This window comes from Hypomesus nipponensis, chromosome 14, assembly GCF_054491055.1.
Source record: "Hypomesus nipponensis isolate SF chromosome 14, ASM5449105v1, whole genome shotgun sequence".
Classification (NCBI taxonomy): Eukaryota; Metazoa; Chordata; class Actinopteri; order Osmeriformes; family Osmeridae; genus Hypomesus; species Hypomesus nipponensis.
In genome coordinates this window covers 21,032,729-21,055,545 of record NC_140374.1, presented here as the reverse complement: position 1 = coordinate 21,055,545, position 22,817 = coordinate 21,032,729, and the positions used below count along the sequence as shown (strand labels likewise).

Sequence of the window (22,817 nt, the reverse complement as noted above, 5' to 3'; positions counted from 1 at the left end):
CTGACGTTATCTGAAGTTTCTCTCTCTCTCTCTCTCTCTCTCTCTCTCTCTCTCTCTCCCCCCCCTCCTCTCTCTCTCTCACACTCTTCTCTCTCTCTCTCTCTCTCTCTCTCTCTCTCTCTCTCTCTCTCTCTCTCTCTCTCTCTCTCCCCCCTCCTCTCTTCCTCTCTCTCTCCCTCTGTCTCTGTGAAAGCTAGCTGGCACTGCCTCGATGGTGAGCAACACAGTAATTTATCGACAGAAACTTGTGGAATGTGTGTTTGAGGGAAACTTTAAGGAATTGGTTGTCAGGAAAAATGATCACTCTTCGTGTAGCATATCTTTCCAAACATGTACAGTTTTTTATTTTCAGCCGCATAATTTTAACTTCAGACATTGTTGGGTTAGAAATCAGAGATTAGTTAATCTATATCGCTATCACCTACAGTTCTGGTCAAAGTAAAATAATTACAATCTGTTAAAATGTTTAGAAAATATGTCAAAACATCATCTCGTGTAAAATTTAAACCGACAATGTAATAATTACTTCTCAAGATATGTATAAAAGATGAACTATTGAAAAAAAGAAAAGAAAATCTAGAAAGATAATACATGCAACAAACCAATACTCATGTGAAGAGTAATACTAAAAGGGAATCGGGGAGATATTTTTCTATTTCATATTGCTTTGTTCTATCCATCAATGTGGCCTTTAAGAAAATACCGTTCACCAACATGACTGACATGACACAACCTAGTGGTCATGGCAACATGGATGTCAACTAGGATGCAACGAACAGAACAAATGAAGAGAGGTCTGTTCATTCACAGAATGGTCAAACTCACACATACATGGGGACTCGCGTTCAACAAGATGCACTGGTGTGCACAAACACAAACACACATTTAAGAATATCTGTCCTCCGTGGTTGACATATTCAGTGCACAAAGATAAATTGTGTAGTATGATTCTGGGTCTAGCTTAAACCAGGATAGTTAACTCCACAACAAGGACAACAGTGACATCCTCCAATGACTTATTTGCTTCATGATGTCTAACAGAAAGATCTTTGATATTTAAATGTAAAAAAAAAAAAGAAAAAAAAAAGATGAAAGAAACTGGTAGTACAAAACATTTTTAGATTACAATGCATTTGTCAATTACAAGTAAGTTCAGGCACGAGTCCATTTAGAGAGTTGGGAACAGCAACACTTGATTGTTCAGCTTCAACACACAGAGCAGACATATAGAACACACGACTCCTCCTCAGGCTGCTGGGTCCTAAAGACCCTGGATTCCATCTGGAGTGGCTGAACAAGTCCACCATCTCAAGATGCTCATCAACTCAACATCTGCTGATGGATTACAAGATTGTTTTAATTGGTTGGTCGAAATTCAGCACAGGGTAGATCAGTGCCAGGTTTCCGTTAACATAAAAATCAATGAGTGAATGATGGTTAATTAACTGGCAGCCTCTCATATGGGTCACAAATAAGCATCTATGGGAGTAGATGTAATGTACCTGACGATGGCTCAGAGATGGCCCATGGAGTTAGCTGTGTCTGTCAGACCTGGATGGAGTGATGGGTGTAGCGGCTGGCCGTCTGTCAAACCCCCGGACACCTTCTCTTCTTCACGTCTCCTGAGACAGGCAGTCTTTGGGTTCAAGTTTCTCTCTGTAGGTTTCAAAAGACATCCAAGTCAGTGCCGATCCACATGAAGCAGATGACCAATAATAGAAAATGTACATGACGTGGTGTCGAGTTAATATTCCCCCCTTGCAATCGTCATCATTATCTTCATTGAAGTATTCAACTGAAGTCTCATACTCACGCACACATTCCAAAATGTTCCATTTCAAGTTGTATGTGACTACTATAGATACACATTTTTAGAATCTATTCTATATTTCTTCACCCACTACCTCTTTTGTTTCTGTCTGTCTTTCTATCACTCTCTCTCCCCTTCACTCTCTCTCCCCTTCACTCTCGCTCCCCTTCACTCTCTCTCTCCATCTCTCTCTCACTCATGTGACCTTACTCAGAGTAGAAGAGGCCCTGCCCACAACGCGGGTCTCCCACCGATGCAGAAGTCAAAGTAGTAAGAAGCAATCTGACCCCCTCACTGCTCAGGCGCAGCCCCCACCCCCGCCCCCGCCCACCGTGGTGAAGCACTGACCTCGGACTTGTTGTTCCAGACTGAGGATGACAGCCACAGCCTGGTGCAGGACCAGCAGCTTGGTCTGGGGCTTCTCGTTCTTCAGGTGCAGCTGGCACATGTGGCCCAGCTCCTTGAAGGCCTCGTTGATGTCCCGCACGCGCAGCCGCTCTCGGGCGTTGTTGGCCATCCTCCTCTCCCTCTCCCGCTCAGCCTTCTGCTCCGGACTGAGGTCCTCATCCTCATGGATGCTGCTTCATCCAAGGGGCACAAGGAGAGCGTAATGTTTACTTCTTCATCTTCACCAGTTGCCTGTCTGTCTTTAAACTGTGCCCCGGCCTGAGATGCAAGCTTTTATAATGTGGATTTCATGCGCCCTCTGGTGGTCGGTTTCCGCACAAACTGTAGGTTCATGCGTGCTGGTGGTCAATACAGATGTTGCCGGCGTCATGAACGGAGGCCGCAGCCTGGACCCCTCACCTGGTGCTGTCTCCTGGTGTCTTGGTGTCCCGAGTGTCACTCTCCTCGTCGGAACGCTGGCTGGCTGAGCTGTGGCTCTGACGCGTATGCATGTCTTCTCCATCCAGACCCTCCAACTTCAGGTCCAGCTGGCTGAAGAGTGCTGGAAGAAATGTTGCATAGACGCAACGTTTATTTAAGAGGATCTTGCTGTGGGTGTTGTGAATATGTCAATAGAAGTTGGATAGACCAGCTGGGATGGCAGCTTCAGAGGAGGGTTTTTAACTGACCTCTGCTTTCTTCCTGTATGGTCTGTTGGGATGTTCGTCGCACACTGTTATAGGGGTGGCCATTGTGATTGCGGTTGTGCAATGCGGAGGGGTTGTTGTTCAGATTGACCCCTTCTGTCTGCAAAATACACAAGTAAATCTTTATTAAAAAAATGTTTTATGCAGGTCTGTGGTCTTCCAGTATCTTACTGTCCTCTGAGAAGCCAGCTATATTACACTGTAAATGAAAGCTCTATAAATCTGAATGACAAACAGGTCACAAAAACCAACATCTGCCCACTCATTTGTTATGTATCCCTGAGTAAATCTGTCACACACAAAATGAATTTAATCTGAAAATATATTTAATCCTTTGCTAAAAACTCCCCTAACTCTTTCAGGAAAGTGAAAATATTCTCTGCACACAATTCCATTCGAGATAAAATACCCACACACATGGTTCTACACCCCACATGCCTAAACACACACACACACACAGACACACACACACACACTTGGAAACAATCATGTGTTTTCACCATGGCAGGTGTGTGATTGGTGCCATGGGGTCCTGGAGCAGAGCTGAGGACAGGGTGAGTTGAGTTCATCAGGCTGTGGATGTCGCTGGGCAGGCTAGGGACAGGACCCACAGCATGACTGCGTAGGACATGGATCACATCATCCAGTCTGTCCAGACGATCCTCCAGCTGAGACTAAAGACAGGAAGTTGGATGAGAGACTGTTGTGTGAAGTACCACAGCGATACAGCAGATGTCACGGAAATATAATCCTTTATTAATTTCATATGACTTTATCATACAACCATGTGCTTACCATGGATATGAGACAAGACTCATAATTAGGAGAGACAGGGGCGTGAGTTGACGTGCGGGGCCAGAGGTTAGCACCTAGGAGAGACACAGACCAGGAGAGTGAGCTGTCAAACTCTAAAAACAAAACAAACAAAAACAATAGTCTACTACTATGAAAATGTAGCTTTATCGAAACAGATTTAGTTTTGAAATGTTATTCTCGGGTCGTACCTTGGGGTGCAGCAGAGCTTGAGAGAGGGGATGGAGACCTGGCAGGGGTGGAGGAGCTGGACGGCAGGCTACTGCTCGTGTGGTCAGGGGAGTAAATCTACCAGCAGACGGAGGGGGAGGGGGAGAGATGGAGCAGTGTGAAGACCAACTCGTGGATCATTTTAAAGGCACAACTTGTCATTTCTCTGTAGAGTTTAACAGCCCCTGCCATGGTCTTTGGAGAAGGCTCGTAACCCGAAGTGACTCATCAATCCTGGTCTTTTTTTTTTACAAGTCAGCAGCTCATAAAGAGCCCAGCAATGCGAGTATGGCTCAGGGTCCATACAAGACACTTGGTTACCAGAAAAAAACAAAACAATTTCTCTATTTTTTCATTAGAGCCTGACAAAAAACTATAAGAGGGCTCAATTTTATGCCTTGGTTTTATGAACAGGACAACGCAAAACCAGAGACCGAGCAACCTCAAAACAGCACAATATGGTACAATTTACCCTCACAGAAACCTGTAGTTGATACTTACAGAAGCTAAAGCTTTCCCCAGGGCATCCCCAGTCTGCGTCCTGCCTGTGGGATGATCCTGCTCACCATGGTTACCTGGCCCACAAGAAGACTCGCATTTAAAAGTCGCGGACAGATAAATGTAAACCAAGCAAACAATACATAGATCGAGGACCGTCAGGAAAAGCCGGTCTGGTCTAGATCGACGGCAGCCACACTGTGCGTCTCACCTGTGGAGCTGTCTGGACTGCTGGCGGCGTGAGGGTGAGAGGTGGTGTTGCCGACCCGGTGAAACGTGGACATGGGAGGAAGACCTCGGCTGATGTCGGTGGGGGAGACTGAGTGTGGAGAATAGTCCTAGGGAACACAGACAGTCAGGGAGGCCGGGTTTAAACCAGAAGTGAATCCTGCCCTGGACACAGACCCGGCCAATCAGGTCTGAGGCCCAGCCAATCAGGTCTGAGGCCCATCCAATCAGGTCTGAGGCCCAGCCAGGTAAATCTTAGGCCCAGCCAATCAGGTCTGAGGCCCAGCCAGGCAGATCTTAGGCCCAGCCAATCAGGTCTGAGGCCCAGCCAATCAGGTCTGAGGCCCAGCCAGGCAGATCTTAGGCCCAGCCAATCAGGTCTGAGGCCCAGCCAATCAGGTCTGAGGCTCAGCCAGGCAGATCTTAGGCCCTCTCTGTCAGGTCTGAGGCCCAGCCAATCAGGTCTGAGGCCCAGCCAGGTAGATCTTAGGCCCAGCCAATCAGGTCTGAGGCCCAGCCAATCAGATCTTAGGCCCAGCCAATCAGGTCTGAGGCCCAGCCAATCAGGTCTGAGGCCCAGCCAGGCAGATCTTAGGCCCAGCCAATCAGGTCTGAGGCCCAGCCAATCAGGTCTGAGGCTCAGCCAGGCAGATCTTAGGCCCTCTCTGTCAGGTCTGAGGCCCAGCCAATCAGGACTGAGGCCCAGCCAGGCAGATCTTAGGCCCTCTCTGTCAGGTCTGAGGCCCAGCCAATCAGGACTGAGGCCCAGCCAGGCAGATCTTAGGCCCTCTCTGTCAGGTCTGAGGCCCAGCCAATCAGGACTGAGGCCCAGCCAGGCAGATCTTAGGCCCACTCTGTCAGGTCTTACCGGGTGACTGTGGGATGGCAGGTTGTTGTAGTTCCCTGAGAGGGACTGGTGGGAGGAGCGGCCTCCATATCCCAGCTGGCTCAGCTCCCCTGTGGAAACCCACATGTCCGTGGATCCGTTTGTACCTTCTGAAATGGAATCGGAAAGAAATGACATTCACTGTCACTGAAAATGACATTTTTAAGTGTTTGAATGTAATTTGTGTGTTTAAATGTCATTGATTACATTGCATTTTTGTGGCGACTGATTGACGTATAATAGCAAGTACCATGGAACCAATACATCTTTCATGGTGGGAACTTTTACTTACCATAGAATGTGCTGCCAAACATATTGTTGGGGGCCTTGGAGGATGGGTGCGTGGAGGGGTTCTGGTTAATGTCATCATAAACCTGAAGATCAGAAGATAAACACACAGCAGCATTATGAAGTGCTGATGAGTCAAATCTATGACACTGGGTGAACAAGTTTAATACACAAAACAGTGATTTCTAAGAATACTTTAGGAGACAAAACTGACATAAAGATAATTTCAATATCATAGATGAGAGATTACATGTTCAAATGAAAGCAACGCAGCAAGCTGATGTACACTTAGAACTATTGTGATAATCCATAAGCCTAAAATCCATGTGGCTCCTCATCCGGATTTAGGAAGCATTCACCAGGAGAAATCCCTCCCCTAATCATTCTCAGGTTCTGCTCTATTCAAAAGCTTCAACTTGTATTTCATTTTAAAGGCTTTAAAATAATACTGGATAAGAAGTCCTCCGCACAATTTGCCACATTTTAAAGGTGCATTTTTGTCATAAATGGGTTCCACCATTATGGACTCTCCAGGGTGGGATTAGTAATATTGTAATAAATATCATAATCAGTTATAAATACCCAACCCCCCCCCCCTTAAAAAAGAAGCTTAATATAGCAGCATACATTTCACTGTATTCATAGACACAATCTGACAACACAAGCCAAATCCCTTGTATCATGTTTGTTGTTTTAAAACCTTTTAGACCAGCCATTCCTGACCTTTTCCACTTTGCGGCTCACTTGCATAGCTCAAATATTTTTGCGGCCGCAAAAAACACATCAGTTCACTTAATTCGCGTTTATCATACTTCCACAGCAAGATTTATTGGAGCAATCAAAGTCAATCAAGTGTCCATCAGCGCCACAGTAACCACACACTGTAAAAATAGTTTACCTGCGTAATTACCACCATAGATATATCTATGACTACCACGGCCAAGCCAGGTCTAGGACTTCCCTTAGTTGAAGCGGAAATGTCAGTTTCGTCCAACGTTCATTGTTTTAGCAGCCCACCTGTATTACCCTTGTGGACCACTAGTGTTCAAACCTTTCAAACTTTTTTTAAACCTTTACAATAAAAAATATAACCATTGAGAAAAACATTTTTTTTTTTTCTTTTTGAAACTTTTTCGATTTTTTTTTTGAAAATGTTTTTTATTTGTCATTTTTTTAATTTAAACCTTTTGAAACTTTTTTTCTAAACTTTATCTCAAAAATATTTTTAAACTAAAGTAATGAGCCTGTCTTGAAAATGTAAGAAGTACAAGTACAGATATTTTGTATAAAAGAAACTCAAGAAGTGAAAGTAAAAATACAAATAAATAAAAAGTACCGATACCAGAATTTTTTTTTTTTGTACTTGTACTTTCTTACTTCCCATCTCTGCCCACAAACACAAACTGGCACACACATACAAACACGCACATGCATACACGCACAGCGTGCCCCTGTCTGGCATGAGTCCCATGGTGATCGTGGGCCAGGCAAACCAGATGAGCCCCTGTAGACATGAGGGCAGTCTGAGCTTCCACAAGCAGCATATGGTGGTGGATAAAGCCAATTGTCCTCCTTACCATGGGCAAGGAGGCGACCCGTTAATAATACTCACACCCCCAGCCCAGCATGCTCTCGCTGGCCCCCAATGGACTGAGCCCCCATCTCCATCTCTTTTAGCACAGCATTGATATAGGAACCATCAATCACACCGGCACAAATTATGAAGGGCTGTTCTTTCATAAGAACGCAGCTTAGGGTTTTTTTTTTGCTGCCATACCCAAAACTTTTGCTTCACTTATATAAAGTTTGCATGTCTAAGAACATGAAAACAATATTTAAAAGATTGTAAAGCGGAACATAGCCTATCACCCTTACTGTTTAAAATGCACATGCATTAATATACTGAGAAAAAATTGCTGAATTTAATCCTTGTATGTACCTAGCATGGTGCTGTAACGTGGTTCCACCATGACTAACTACGGCCACATGAAACTATTTTAAATTCTCTATGATCCGTGATGTCTGGATATGGTTACACTGACAAAGATCAAAGCTGCCTTTGATAACTGTCCTAATGGGGCATGGGGACTGCTGCACATTGCAAGGTTAAATCCAACAAAAATAGCAGCAATCTGTTTTATGTCAAGATCTGTTTGACAAGCTGATTTAACTAGCAGGCTCTTAGGTCTGTCTGATCAGAGGACCTTGAACACGCCTCCAGGATTGGTGGTCGTGCACTGACCACTATCCCATCCCACAAACATGACTGTTCACAGAAAGCTTTGGTGTTGTCTGGTTAAACCACTCAATATCAACCACTGATTTACATACATCATTTTATATAAAAAAATATATAAACTAAACGTACTTCATCACTTTTCCAAAATGTATCTGCTTTCAAATAGATATTACTTTTAGATGGTGACAATGCAGATAAAGAGATATGGTCAAGTCTTATTAAAACTCAAGTGAATTTTTTTTTTTTTTGCAAATCACAAGTAGATCAAAAAAACACTTACAGTACCAGAGCAGAGTCAGGTAAAGGTGTCCTGGTGTACCTGCAAACCCTCCTTTGACACCATCACACCAAATCACACAAAAACAAAGACCATATGTACAGACAACACAGAAATATACTCACTGATTTCATGTTGCAGCCGTACATCAGTGAGTTGTTTCCAGTCCCAGAGGCTGGGTAAGCACAATACATGACTCCGGCTAGTTCAGTACAAGATTCCAGTGTCACAGTGCAGTCTACAGCTCCTCGCTCTGCTGATGAGCTCTTAGTTCACATCCACTCAGTCCCTACCCTGCCCTCTTCATGCAGTGAACTCACACAGACTTTATGCAAATGAGGGCCAGACCATCACAAGGAGCAGAGGGGTGGCTGAGTGGAGACCAGGGCAGTATGTGCTTGTCTTGTACTGTGTCATGGTGTAACTACTGACATCTTCCATTCACAGCAAATTTCAAATTGTTTATTTAACACCAGCAGTGTTCATTTCACTCCTTGGGTGTTTATACAAGTCCACTCTCATCATCATTACGCTCCTGGTGTTAAATCAACACTTTGAAATCTGATGTTCTGCAGTACATATAGTATATCATAGCTTTTGGCAAACACTGTAATAGTAGTGTCAGAATGTAATCTCCTTCAAACAATTGAGTGAGACATGTTTTTAAAATGTTTACATGGGGAAATACAAAAATTTCTTTATACGTGATCACAATGAAAGCATACATCTGAATATCGTCACACTGCCAAGAAAACAACGCACACTAATTGAAGTAAGCCTGGTGTTGAAGCACAAGGACGACAAGGTTACCTCCCATTAGCAAGGTAGAAAATTCCTGTAAACACCACCTACTTCTCAGCTGACCCACATTTTCAAATTAAACCTAGTCTTAGTACTCAGCACGTGTGGCGTGGCAAGTTCCTCCTTTGGCTGGAGTAAGGTTATTTATAAGTCTCCCTGTCTGGGTGCTGCTTTGACTGAATGCACACACAGAAGAGGTTTTCCTGTGAGCTATAATCCCCTTGGCTCTTAATGCGTGTTGGCCTGGGCTACCAGTCTCAGTGACCTACTGTACGAAGATATGCAACTGTTTTAAAATGTCTGACCTCCACTCTAACCTTGATGTGACTCTATATCAAAGCTTTTATCTGAGATAAAGTATGAACTGCATATCTTAAATAGACTCTATGTCATGTTTAGCAAAAAACTAATACATGAAACAGTGAGCATTTAGAATAATCTGGAGAAAAAAAATCATTTTAAAGGATCAAGAAGGATCTCCTCCCTGGACACACGTCAGACGTGACAACACTGTTGAGGCACCCTGCTGCCCCGACGAGACAAGTTGCCCTAGACATTGTGACACTTCACAACAATCCAATCAACGAATCCTCACTGAGACAAAAGTGTTGTCCCCTTCTCAACAGTGTCTCACTAACTCTTGGCGCTTGTGGTTTGGAACACAGTCACAGGAGGTTTAGTTTAATAAGATGAGATCCAGCCGCACTACGGAGACAGGACACACATTGTTCATTCTTATAAATACATTTAACAATGATAGTGAGAAGAGTGGCTGGGCACTGTTTGGGGTTCACAAATAAGATTCAAACTCATAAGTGTGGGTCAAAATGGGCGTTCACCACAGAATGTAATGAATATTAAAATGAGTTTCTTTCAAACATTGAAAATAATCGACTGAAAAACACGAGCTGTGCCCTGTTATAATTTATTTATCATGCAAATGTATTGGTAAGGGTTTTCTATACTTTTAAGGAGCCTCTGCCACACAAGGATAATCATGTCTGGGTAGAACATTTCAACAATTTACACATTTGTTGATAAAGGAAAACTGGAAAGCTCCCGTAGAAAGGGTGTGATGGTCATCACTCCCAACACACATCCAGTCAAGGTAAGCCAGTTTGTACTGGTTCTTCAAAAGGAATGCTGCAATCCCTACTCTTGAGCACCAGCGTAACGATTCTAACCTCAAGGAAACTCGGTCAGGAGGTCGACATACTCCTCCCTCCTATTAGCGTCATTATCTGAGGATCTTAAGACGAGATGACTGAGGCAGAGCTCACTGTAGGGTAGCCTTTACTCATGACAGAGGTAAGGTATTTTTATAAGGAGGTCACATATAGCTCAGACGATTTTCTTGGGTGAGGATGGGCAAGACCCCCAACCACTCATGCAGATATACACTCATAAAGGCTTCACACACATGAACCCGAGGGAAAATGCACACAGTCACCTCACTCTGAACTTTGCATCAATCTTAGTTAATTACAGCCTTGTCAGGAAGGCTATTATTCAAACAGGTAATGCAAATGTTAATGAGTTCATATTAGCATATCTATATTTTTCCTTTGTTGAAATGTCATTGATTATGACACTCTACAATGATGAATGTCACTTCTGATGCACTCTGATAAGTGACTGGTCATTAGGAGGAAAAGAGCAACTGGAGAGAAGGGTAAAATAAGGAATAAGCAAAAGAGAAAGATGTTGACTGCAGGGCCATCCGTGTTGCACTGTGTGGTTCAGTTACACCAATTAACTGTGACGGAATAAACCCTTGTGACATCAAATTGATAATAATAATACTCAAATATTGAAACATATTATTGATGTAAAACCTCAAATAATATATGTTATTAAGAGGAAAAACTACTGTTTAGTATTCGGCCATACATTCTCTTCGGAACTAAATCAACAATACAGTACACAGCACTGCAATAAAGATATACTTTTTCAAGTGATTATTTTGCTTATCTTTGAGTGGATGATTTGACAGGGCTTAAATAACTAAATTCCTGCCAGTGAGGAGGGGAAGAGTTGCACAACGGAGCAGATGGTGACATTCCACATGACCAAACTGATCAATCAGCCCGCTGGGACGCAGGTGCAACCCAGCTGGGCAACTCCACACCATCTAGTTCACCATCTACAGGGCACAAACACATGGGCACCACTCATGGAACCCTGAGGGCCTGCCTGCTCAACAGTCCTGCTGGGCCAAGGTTGATGACATCAGTTTCCCATCCGCTCTCCCACTGGAGAGCACAAAAACAACGTAAAAAAAAACCCTCAACACTAAAAGCCATCCAAGGATGGGTCAGGACAGTGACGTCAAAATCAGGGACTCCCGAAAAAACATTAAATAACTCTTCTTAAAATACACATGCACACATGCACACACACACACACACACACTTGCTGGATACTGTAGGTCATTGGAAACAATATGTTACCTAACATGTTTTAGGTTTAAATTTCAAATCTGAAGCTGGAATGCTCCAGGCCTAATGTATGGAACACCATACTTTGTTGTATTTGTTTGTTACTTCATTTCTGTACTGCTACAGAAATGTTAAAACACAAGCCAATATGTTCTGTTACCAAAGTTCTGCAGGTGTGTGCAAACGGTGTTTGGTACCTGGCGTGACTCTACAGGGAAGCACTATCTTTGGGATAAGATTAGGGCAGATGATCTTGGAGAAGATGTAGGTCTAAGAGGATTAAAGAAAGGCTGCAGTGTACACGTGAGGCCCAGACACACTGAATCATGTGCTGTGGTGACCTCAGCCACTGGCCCAGATTGAAGCCAAGCAGTTAGAAAAATAGAGAGGCTCACATCAACACCAGCCCTGTCTGATTCCCCTCTTTGACCTGATGAACTGGCTTATTACTGTGAACCACACGATTCTTTTGATGCCTTTAAATTCTCGAAGTGAAACATTTGAGGATCGATAAAAGCACAGAGTAAGAGCGGCAAGATCTTAACTGACCATCTAGGAAAGCATACTTTGGTCGCCATTTAACATTTGACATAAACTAGTAGAGAACCATTCAGCGATGCTAAACCTCTGAAACATGAAGCAAGGACAAACAGAATGCTCAGACAAGAACGTTGAAAGATGTCGAATTAGAAGTGACAGGAGATTGACAGTTAAATAGATTATTATTGAATAGCAGGGAGCAGCAAGTCAAAAATAGAGTATAAAAATACACTAAAAGAATCACTAACAGGGAGATGTTTTGAAATATACAGGAAGTGTCACCATTTTACCTCACTATTTTAGACAGCATGTAAAATTTGAGAATAAGATACACTCAAATACGCCAAAATAATTTCTATATTAATGAGAACCTTATCTTACCTTCTTTAACATTGCAGATTTTACGTTGCATATATGACAAATTTGTTTGGATTTATGTAAAATACTAATACAGAATACAAGGAGAATGACAGGTCATTCTTGGCCTGTTGACTATCTTTTATTTTCAAACTCAGGAAAATAACTGTAAACCTGAAGGTGGCAGTATTGAACAGGTAACTGGGAGTTTGCTCACCATACTAGTCAGACAGGTGCAGGTTATTTATACATAATTTAGACTTCTGTATTCAAGACTGGAGTTTCGATTTTATTATCAGTTATTATACATACATATTTGCATATAATTTTGTTGTGCAGTGTGGTGTTAGATTTGTCAAGAATTGGTTTAACTGGGCATGTTTATTGATGATAATGTTATTTAATTAAACAATTATATTGTCATTATGAAAAAAAACATTCACTACCAATGTACAGTAGCCCCTTATCTACTTCTCATCGGATGCCGCTCCCTGCGCGTGCGCCCCTACTGCCTGGCAGCAGCATCGTCCGTGGCTGCTGCAGGCGTGCTGTTTGCGGCAGTGGAGACCTCTGCGAAATGTATTTTGTATTCCCGAATGTGTTTTGTTTGGTTTTATACATTTAAATGGTCATATCATAGTCTTAATAGCTATGCTTTATTGTCATTTTAGTAGGTTGACCTAGCTATCTAAGGTTGATTTAAACGTTCGAAAACGTTGGGTCCGGTCTAGCAAGCTAATGCACAACCGGAGAGGCGCTCTGGTCTCGAGCTACAGCAGGATGAGGCCTACTTGTTAAAGCTCCCTCACCTCCCCTCAAGAATCATCGTGATGGCTGATGATCAACAACAACCTGGTCAGCACCAGAAGCCTACTTCGGGATTAGGCTCACTTCCAACGCTAGTGCCAGGACTTCAGGGGCCTGAGGCAAATGCATTGCAGTTCAAAATAAAGAATTCCATTTGGTAAGATTGATTATGATCAATGTCAATGGATGATCAACACGCAAATACAGTCGCTGTCAAAAAAAAAAAACGATAGTATTGACACCCGCCCAGCCTACCGCTAATATCTAGCTAGATAGCATGGTTGCAAATGCTATTCATTTATTTAACCCCATATTCGTTTAGCTAGCAGGTTATCTTCATATGCAAATAATAATTAGTAAGCTAGCAAATCAGTCAAGAGAGGCCTCTTGTTATACACCTGAGCCCTAGCTAGCAGCTAGCTAGCGAGAGACATCACTAGTCGATGATGTTTGTTTTTCGCGTGTTGCGTGCATGACATTATAGATCATTGTGCTTGATTGATGATGGAGATAAATAATCCAGCTAGCTATCTTAACAGTTAGTGACCTAGGGACGTTGAATTAAGAATATAAAATCTGTCTGATCAGACAGGCAGTTGTTTAATATTAGCTAACAGTGTTCTGTGTGTCACCTAGCTAACTGGCGCTAATGTAGGTTGGTGTGATCCAGAACATCTGGGCATCTGGGCGTAGCTATCTGACAGCCATCAGAGGTTATGGGGTAGAGGTCGCCAGGCATTTACATGAAAAGTATGAATGCATTTAGCAATTGTTGCATCCCAGTTAATGCTTGGAAACATTGAAGGAAAGGTGATCCAATCTGACCTTGGCCAATGGTCCTTGCAAGAAATAGTCACTGGATTACCTGATGTGTCACCGTTCATTATTTGACATTTGCTGTCTCACATTCTGCAGCAAATCCGTACAATCAAAAGTGGACAACATATTGGTGAGTAATTGAATTTCTGTTGGCTGCGGTAGAAATATTGAAAGGATACTGAAGTTTTAGTAATTTTTCAGTTGCTTATTTCTTGCCCACAAGTTTACCTCTACCAATGTTTTTAACTTTATATAATTATAAATTAGTTGACCATGAATTGAGGTTGCCGATCTCTATCTGATGTCAACACTTAATTATTGTTAGACTGTCAAATTCCTCACTTATCACACATCAGATTACATCATGTTATAACATGGCAAAAGACCAACACTTTATTACCTTGGGTCAAACCAAAATATTTTTTTCAAATATTTTTTCAGGGCAGATTCTGTTAATCATTACATTGTGTAGTAGGCCTACTCTGTAGGTTTGCATTTGCATCACTTTAAAGGAAACTGGCAGTTGGCACACTGCATGCTGGTCAGAGTCTAGTAAAAAGCTTTTTTAATGGATGCTTATTGGCTGACTCTCACCTCATTCACAAGTATTGGTTACCCTAGCAACAGGCGAGAGGCAATAGAATAGGTGAGATTATTCATTCTTAAAAGCCAAAGGATTCTAAAAAGAGGCGCATTTCAAGTGTGCTTAACATACTATAGTGTTTAGATTTTCCTTGCAATTTTCAATTATGTTAATGTTCTCCATGTTCATCGGTTGTAATAGCTGTTGCCTCAAATTGCAGAATGCACTGTTAACCAGCCTTCCATGTCAATTCACACTCAGGTTTTCATCAGGAGTAGGCCACTCACTTCCATTAGCGTAGACCTTATCGAAAGGAGGATCATATACACAATTGGTTTACAATTTACTCTTGTCAGTTGGTCTTCATTTTGTGTTTCCGTTTTGTATAAATTCAACAAAGTATCATTTGTTGGTTCTGCATTGTACTTACTGAGCTTACTTTGGTCTTCTTCCTCCCCATGTTCACAGCAAGATGTTGAGAAGTTTACAGACATTGAAAAACTCTACCTCTACCTTAAGTTGCCTTCTGGTCCCAGCAATGGCAATGATAAAAGGTATTCATTCACCTTCATTGAGCTGGATGTCATGATTCAAGGGCTTCTTTCAGTTTGAGAAACATCCTCAGTCCGTTTTTACATTGCTACTGCTTCTTTGCAATGCATTTTTTGGTTATTATGAGTGGATTGTTATGATCTAAACATTTGATTCAATAAGTCCATTAAATGTACCCACTCGCATTTGTAATAAATATTAAAAGTACATTGTATATTCATCAGCTAATTAATAACATGCGTACGACCAGCACCTGTCTACATGATATTGTGAAGTTGTCTGCTGTTAAGTTGTCTGCCTGTGAATTTATTATCACATTTGTTAGCCAGGGTCTCCTCGCCTCCACAGTACAGTATCACACCAGCATCATGGCTCTATGGTTATCATCAAGTAACCTTATTAATGATTGGTTTTTGCTATATACAGCTTTCTGTGTTTTTCATTTGTTTCCCCATATCTATTCATCACCTCAACCCTCAATAGGACTGAAAATCAGAGGGGGTCCACAACTCCTGGACTATGGTACTTACGTTTCTCTTCTAAAGGACAAGCAATCAGACCTATCCATTGAGGATCTGTCTTGACTGTGTTTGTTTTTGCGCCGTTGCAGTGATCAGAGCTCGATGTCGTCCAGTCGGACACAGCAGATGTATGCATTTAACTGGATTCGGAATCACCTAGAGGAACATCCAGAGACGTCCCTTCCAAAGCAAGAGGTGTACGACGAGTACAAGTGAGTGTGTCTGCTGCTCCCCTTTAGAGCCATCTGCATTTCTGAGGCAAGGCTAAATATAATGCAATTAGCAACAAGGTTTGTGGAAATCACAATTGCTTTATAATCATGGATTATACAGTATAATCCCAGAATTTTGATTTACACTGAATTACTTTATTATGCTGTATGATTGTCATTCAGTGGAAGCTACAATTCTAAGATGCATGTTGATGAATAAACATTTAAAAGCCATGTCAAATAAAATAGGCTTTAGCTCACATATACCGTATACAAAACTGAAGACCTGTGTTTCATTCAAATAATTACTCATATACCTACTACATACTGTGGCATGGTAGTAAATGTACATCACGTTTATTTAAATGTGTTTCAGGAGCTATTGTGACAATCTAGGCTACAACCCACTAAGTGCTGCAGACTTTGGGAAGATCATGAAGAATGTCTTTCCCAACATGAAGGCACGCCGGCTGGGCATGAGAGGCAAATCTAAATATCCTTTCAAACGTACTCAATGAGTCATTTGGCTGAGCGGTTATGGAATCGGGCTAGTAATATCAAGGTTGCCAGTTTGATTCCCGCCCCTGTGCCAAATGACGTTGTGTCCTTGGGCAAGGCACTTCACCCTACTTGCTTTGGGGGAATGTCCCTGTACTTACTGTAAGTAGCTCTGGAAAAGAGCGTCTGCTAAAATGACTAAATGTAAATGTACTCAACTGGAGTTGAACAAACCTAATTAACGTGTTCAAAAGTTGTTCCCACATTTTTCTGTAGGCAGTTCAAAGGCTGTAAATAAACCTTAACTGCTTCTCACATACTGTTATAGTGGCTTGAGGAAGAAAGCTTTTGTACACATGCCATCGTTACCCAACCTGGATCTGCAGAAGTCAGGCGACGGAGTAAGTCTTTGTTTGTCCCATTGGAGGTGCACCGTCACCCCCCCAGACTGGACTCCTGCACCAGATGCTGACCCCCCCAGACTGGACTCCTGCACCAGATGCTGACCCCCCAGACTGGACTCCTGCACCAGATGCTGACCCCCCCAGACTGGACTCCTGCACCAGATGCTGACCCCCCAGACTGGACTCCTGCACCAGATGCTGACCCCCCCAGACTGGACTCCTGCACCAGATGCTGACCCCCCAGACTGGACTCCTGCACCAGATGCTGACCCCCCCAGACTGGACTCCTGCACCAGATGCTGACCCCCCAGACTGGACTCCTGCACCAGATGCTGACCCCCCAGACTGGACTCCTGCACCAGATGCTGACCCCCCCCAGACTGGACTCCTGCACCAGATGCTGACCCCCCAGACTGGACTCCTGCACCAGATGCTGACCCCCCCAGACTGGACTCCTGCACCAGATGCTGGCCCCCCCCAGACTGGACTCCTGCACCAGATGCTGACCCCCCAGACTGGACTCCTGCACCAGATGCTGACCCCCCCAGACTGGACTCCTGCACCAGATGCTGACCCCCCCAGACTGGACTCCTGCACCAGATGCTGACCCCCCCAGACTGGACTCCTGCACCAGATGCTGACCCCCCAGACTGGACTCCTGCACCAGATGCTGACCCCCCAGACTGGACTCCTGCACCAGATGCTGACCCCCCCAGACTGGACTCCTGCACCAGATGCTGACCCCCCCAGACTGGACTCCTGCACCAGATGCTGACCCCCCCAGACTGGACTCCTGCACCAGATGCTGACCCCCCAGACTGGACTCCTGCACCAGATGCTGACCCCCCAGACTGGACTCCTGCACCAGATGCTGACCCCCCCCAGACTGGACTCCTGCACCAGATGCTGACCCCCCCAGACTGGACTCCTGCACCAGATGCTGACCCCCCAGACTGGACTCCTGCACCAGATGCTGACCCCCCCAGACTGGACTCCTGCACCAGATGCTGACCCCCAGACTGGACTCCTGCACCAGATGCTGACCCCCCCCAGACTGGACTCCTGCACCAGATGCTGACCCCCCCCAGACTGGACTCCTGCACCAGATGCTGACCCCCCCCAGACTGGACTCCTGCACCAGATGCTGACCCCCCCCAGACTGGACTCCTGCACCAGATGCTGACCCCCCCAGACTGGACTCCTGCACCAGATGCTGACCCCCCCAGTCTGGACTCCTGCACCAGATGCTGACCCCTGGCTCTGCCTGTTCTCTGTCCCCAGTGTGAGCTCATGGAGCCGTCAGGCCAGTCTCCCAGCGCCGAGGATGAGATGCGCTCGGCCGCTTGCGGCCTGGTGTGTGAGTGGGCCCAGAAGGTTCTCAGCCGCCAGTTTGACAACGTAGAAGACCTAGCCCGCTTCCTCCTCAACAGTCACTACATCGGCACCAAGTCCATGGCAGCTCTCACAGTCATGACCGGAACACCAACAGGTAAAGATGGCCACAGGTTCGAATCCAGCCTGGGCCGTTTCCTGCATGTCCTCCCCCCTTTCTCTCCACTACATTTCCTTCCCCCTCTTATCTTGTCTCTAAAGCAGAAACCACATATTCGTTAGCCCCCCCCCCCCCCGGCATCTCATAAATCACGTGCCACTCAACCAATCGCATCCCTGGCCTCCGCAGGAATGAAGACGCCCACCCCGGCCTCTGCGTTTGTCCCCACGGCTGAAGCGAACTCCTTCCAGCCCCAGGTGAAGACTCTCCCCTCGCCCTCCGTCGACGCCAAGCAGCAGCTACAGCGGAAGATCCAGAAGAAACAGCAGGAGCAGAAGCTGCACTCCCCTCTGCCCTGCGAGGCTCAGGGGAAGAGGCCTGAGGTCAGCACCCCGGGACCCACCATCCCCTGTGGAAGCCCCGCCCTGCTGTCCCCTCAACCCACCATAGGCATCGTGGTGGCTGCTGTTCCCAGCCCAATCACGGTAGGATATGATTTTATTTTTTTCTACCACGAAAGATCAATACTTGAAGGGAAACTTTCCTTTTTTCCTGATTGATTGTATCGTTTAGTCGTTACTGTATGTGAAGCAAGTCTCTCTTGTGTTGTCACCCTCAGGTGCAGAGAAGCAGGCAGCTCATGACCTCACCCAGTCCTGTAGGAACTGCAGAAGGCAAAGTTCTGCCTGTTAACTTCCAGGTGGTCACCCAGTCTCTGAAACAGTCCCCTAAAACTCCCCAGAGTATTTCCGCCAGCCCGGTGGGCGACCGCCTGGCCCGGCACAGGTACGCCCAGATCCTGCCCAAGCCTTCGGCGACGAGCGCCATCACCCTGCGCTCTCCTCCCACCCTCCTCATCACCAACAGCCCCATCAAGACGGTGATGCCAAACCCTCACGTCAGCTCAGTCAACGTGGTCAAAATGACCGCCATATCCCTGTCCCCGAGCGGTAGCAGCAACACCATCAGCACAGCCCTGAGGCCCATCTCAGCAGGCGGGGGCACCTCCGCAGCTCCAGAGGAGCTCTCCCAGGCCCATAGCGGGCCCTCGGCCACCCCCCAGTCTCCAGCTGTCCGGCCTGGTGCCCCGACCCCTACCATCAGCCACGACAAAGCGGTGTCCGAAGCTAACAACAACCACCTAGCTCCCGGCACAGAGAAGCAGAGCACCATCCTGGAGTCTCCCGCTGGGGGCAAGGAGGATCGGGTCACCAAATACAGGGCCGCCAGTGAACCCAGCTTCTTGGTCAAGTGCTCCCCGGGACCTGACAGAGTGGCCCGGACCAAAAGTGACTCGACGTCGCCCCCTACGGCCACGGCGGCCGTCGGGACTCAGGACAGCAATAACAACAGTAACTTTCAAAACAGTACTTTGTACCTGACTGTTGATAATCAGAACGCCAGCGTCAGCATGTCGGCCAACGGCTCCTCAGCCGTTACCCTGTTGTCCAAGGACTCCTGCCCAGGCCCCAAGAGCCCTAGAAAGCGCACCGGCCCCACCCTGGACTCCTACGTGATTCCTGTTAAGAGGGTGTTCATCTCCCAGCAGCCTGTGGCTGTAGTTGACAATCCCAAACCTGGAGCGGGCGCTGCCGCCGTGAAGAGGATCCCCAGAGCAGGCGCTGCCGCCAGGCCCGAGAGCGCTCCCTGCAAAGTGAGTGTGAGACACGCCACCTTAATGCCCACCCACATCCTGGCTCTCTCAGACTCGCCCATCGCCCACACCGAGAGCTCCCAGACTGTGGTCAAACCCAAGGCCTTTCTGCTGAAACCCGCGGATCTGTCTCTGGGCACCAGCAGCGCAGCCCCTGGTAGCGGCACCCCCGACCCAATGCCCCTGCAGCAGATCGCGGCCGATCCTGTCGCTGTAGCAACTGCCTCGGGAGCTCAGGAGGCCTCCGCGATGAGGGACTTGAAGAGCACAATATGGGAGGAGGGGCAGCTGGACCAACTCCAGAAGCAGACCTCCTCAGACCCACTGCCCATGCTGGGCCAGACCTCCTCAGATCCACTGCCCATGATGGGCCAGACCCCAGAGACCTCCAGCCAGCTCGCCCTCCATCAAGACATCGTGGACTTTGCGGGCTCCCAGCCCAACATGGACTATTTCCCCTTCAATGACGACGACATGACCCAGGACAGCATAGTGGAGGAGCTGGTACAGATGGAGGAGCAGATGAAGCTGAAAGGCCTGCAGCCTTTGTTCAGCAGCTGTGTTGACATGTCTCTCCAGGGCCAGTCTGCTGGTCATCAGAGCTCCATTCTCAACGCTCACCAAGCAGGCTCCTCCTTCTACCACTCTGCCCACAGCAGCACCACCCCCGTCCAGACCCCCACCCCCACCCCGACACCCACCCCCACCCCCACCTCGGAGATGACCCTCGGGGGACATGGTTTGACCAGAGAGAGCCCATGCTCCCGCATGGCTCCTATCACCCCCGTGGATGGCACCATGGGTCGGCACACTCCCATCAGCACCCCTCTGTCTAACTGCAGCAGCAGTGTTCCCCCCAGCCCCGTAGAGTGTCGGAATCCCTTCGCCTTCACCCCCATCAACTCGAGCATGACGGGCTACCACGATGCCAGCATCGTGTCCAGCAGCCCGGTCAAACCCATGCAGAGGCCCATGGCCACCCACCCTGACAAAGCCAAGCTGGAGTGGATCAACAACCGTTACAACAGCAGCTCTGGAGGTCCCCTGTCAAGCCAAGGCATCGGCATTCTCCCCAGCTACCAAGACCTGGTGGACGACCAGTTTCGGAAACCGCACGCGTTCGCCATACCGGGCCAGTCTTTCCAATCGCAGTCGAGACAAGACTCTCACTTTGGCCGTCTGACTCCCGTCTCCCCGGTGCAGCAGCAGATGCCTGGTGTGTCCACGTCCACTAAGCAGGAGAGCTTTGCCGTTCCCGCTCCGCTGGACAACAAGGCCGCGGGCTCGTCTGGGTCCGGAACGTTCCGCTGTCGCAGCGTGAGCCCGGCGGTTCGTCAGAGAAACTTCAGCGGAAACACGGGCCCCCCCACACCCACCACTGCCGCCTCTGCCTCTGCCTCCGCCCCCGGAGCCGTCGCGGCCCCCTTCAACACTCCTGTCGCCTCGGAGGTGCTGAACATCCTCTCCAGCAGCCAGGCGGTCGACACCGTCCACAGCTTGGTCCAGCGCAGTCAGTCTGTTCCTCTCGGCATCATGATGCAGAGCGAGGTCCTGCCCGTCCAGGGTCAGAGCAACCCCGCCAAGATCACCAGTGTCCTGCTTAACAAAATGGACTCTGACGGGGACGACGCGGTCCGAGGCCTGGGCATTAACAACCTCCCGTCCAACTACACGGCCCGTATGAACCTCACCCAGATCCTGGAGACCACCCCGGGGTTCAGCGGAGGAGCCTCCCACCAGGGGCCGCTGCACCCGGTCAGTTCCAGCCCGGCTGCCTTCGAGCTCCAGCAGCACAGCTACCTAAACGCTAGCGGGGAGCGGCTGAGCTTCGTGGACACGGACACCCAAGCACAAGCAGGCCTCTGTGAGCAGGAGCAGGAGGACGCAGGGCAGCCCCAGCCCCAGCTCCTCCTCCAGAGCACACGGCAGCAAGACGAGGAGGAGCAGCAGCAGCTGGACTTCAACAACACTGTAAAGGACCTGTTGGGAGACGACGGTTTGAACCCCAGCTCTCAGCTAGTGGGCCAGGTGGCCTCAGAGCTCAACGCTGTGGCGTCCGACTTCTCCAACGACATCAGACTGACCTCAGAGCTGTCCAGTAGCATAACTGACCTTAACACGTTGGACACAAACCTGCTGTTTGACCCCAATCAGCAACAAGAACAATATGAAGACTCGACACTGGAAGAACTGAAGAATGACCCGCTATTTCAGCAGATATGCAGTGAAACTGTGAACTCTGGTTTCGACTGGCTGGAAAGCAAAGACCAGCCAACCACAGTTGAGATGCTGGGTTAATATTGTTGTAAAGTAGTTATGGTGTCTGTTTTTCATTATTGTTTGTTGGGAATTGTCTGGACTTGTTCACCTGTCCAGTTAAAAGTGCCAGCCTATCCAGAATATTTCTCTCCTACTGATTTTGTTTTCTCGTTGTCACTTGTCATGTCAGTTGCACATGTCATAGTTCATATCCACCTTATATCTCCATCTGAAATATGTTATGCACACAGGTGAAACTTCATCTTCCATATTACAGTCAACAATGCAATATTTCTATTCAGAAATCACTTTAGCAAAGTGGGATAAGTAAGAAATTTGGCACAAAAACAATCACAAACGACCTCACCAAAAAATGTATGCTGTTATCCTGTTTTAGGATTGGAATGGAAGGACAACCAAATTGTGTGCTCATCACCTAGGACATTTGCCTACCATTATCAGAATACTACAAAGGGAGCAACTGATGCTGCCAGGTGCTGAATTTAGGACATTGTCTTTATACATTATCACATTACA

At 46.7% G+C, this 22,817-nt stretch overlaps 2 protein-coding genes across 2 annotated transcripts; one reads left to right on the top strand and one right to left on the bottom strand.

The window, feature by feature from the left end:
• Window positions 1-357: 357 nt before the first annotated feature.
• Window positions 358-8,537, bottom strand: LOC146259148 (transcription factor 12-like). The gene is made up of 13 exons (XM_084672648.1): window positions 8,469-8,537; window positions 5,832-5,913; window positions 5,522-5,649; window positions 4,637-4,763; window positions 4,429-4,502; window positions 3,909-4,005; window positions 3,700-3,773; window positions 3,405-3,578; window positions 2,887-3,004; window positions 2,618-2,759; window positions 2,159-2,391; window positions 1,503-1,656; window positions 358-1,332 (listed from the first exon to the last, which is right to left on the bottom strand). The coding sequence occupies exons 1-12, from the start codon at window positions 8,535-8,537 to the stop codon at window positions 1,514-1,516; spliced, it is 1,461 nt and encodes a 486-aa protein (XP_084528774.1). The 3' UTR covers window positions 358-1,332; window positions 1,503-1,513.
• Window positions 8,538-13,006: 4,469 nt separating this feature from the next.
• Window positions 13,007-22,421, top strand: LOC146259147 (DNA-binding protein RFX7-like). Its single transcript, XM_084672498.1, has 10 exons — window positions 13,007-13,443; window positions 14,202-14,235; window positions 15,157-15,242; window positions 15,724-15,762; window positions 15,851-15,973; window positions 16,350-16,469; window positions 16,791-16,872; window positions 18,157-18,364; window positions 18,557-18,852; window positions 18,987-22,421. The coding sequence occupies exons 1-10, from the start codon at window positions 13,310-13,312 to the stop codon at window positions 22,317-22,319; spliced, it is 4,455 nt and encodes a 1,484-aa protein (XP_084528624.1). The 5' UTR covers window positions 13,007-13,309; the 3' UTR covers window positions 22,320-22,421.
• The last annotated feature ends 396 nt before the right edge of the window (window positions 22,422-22,817 follow it).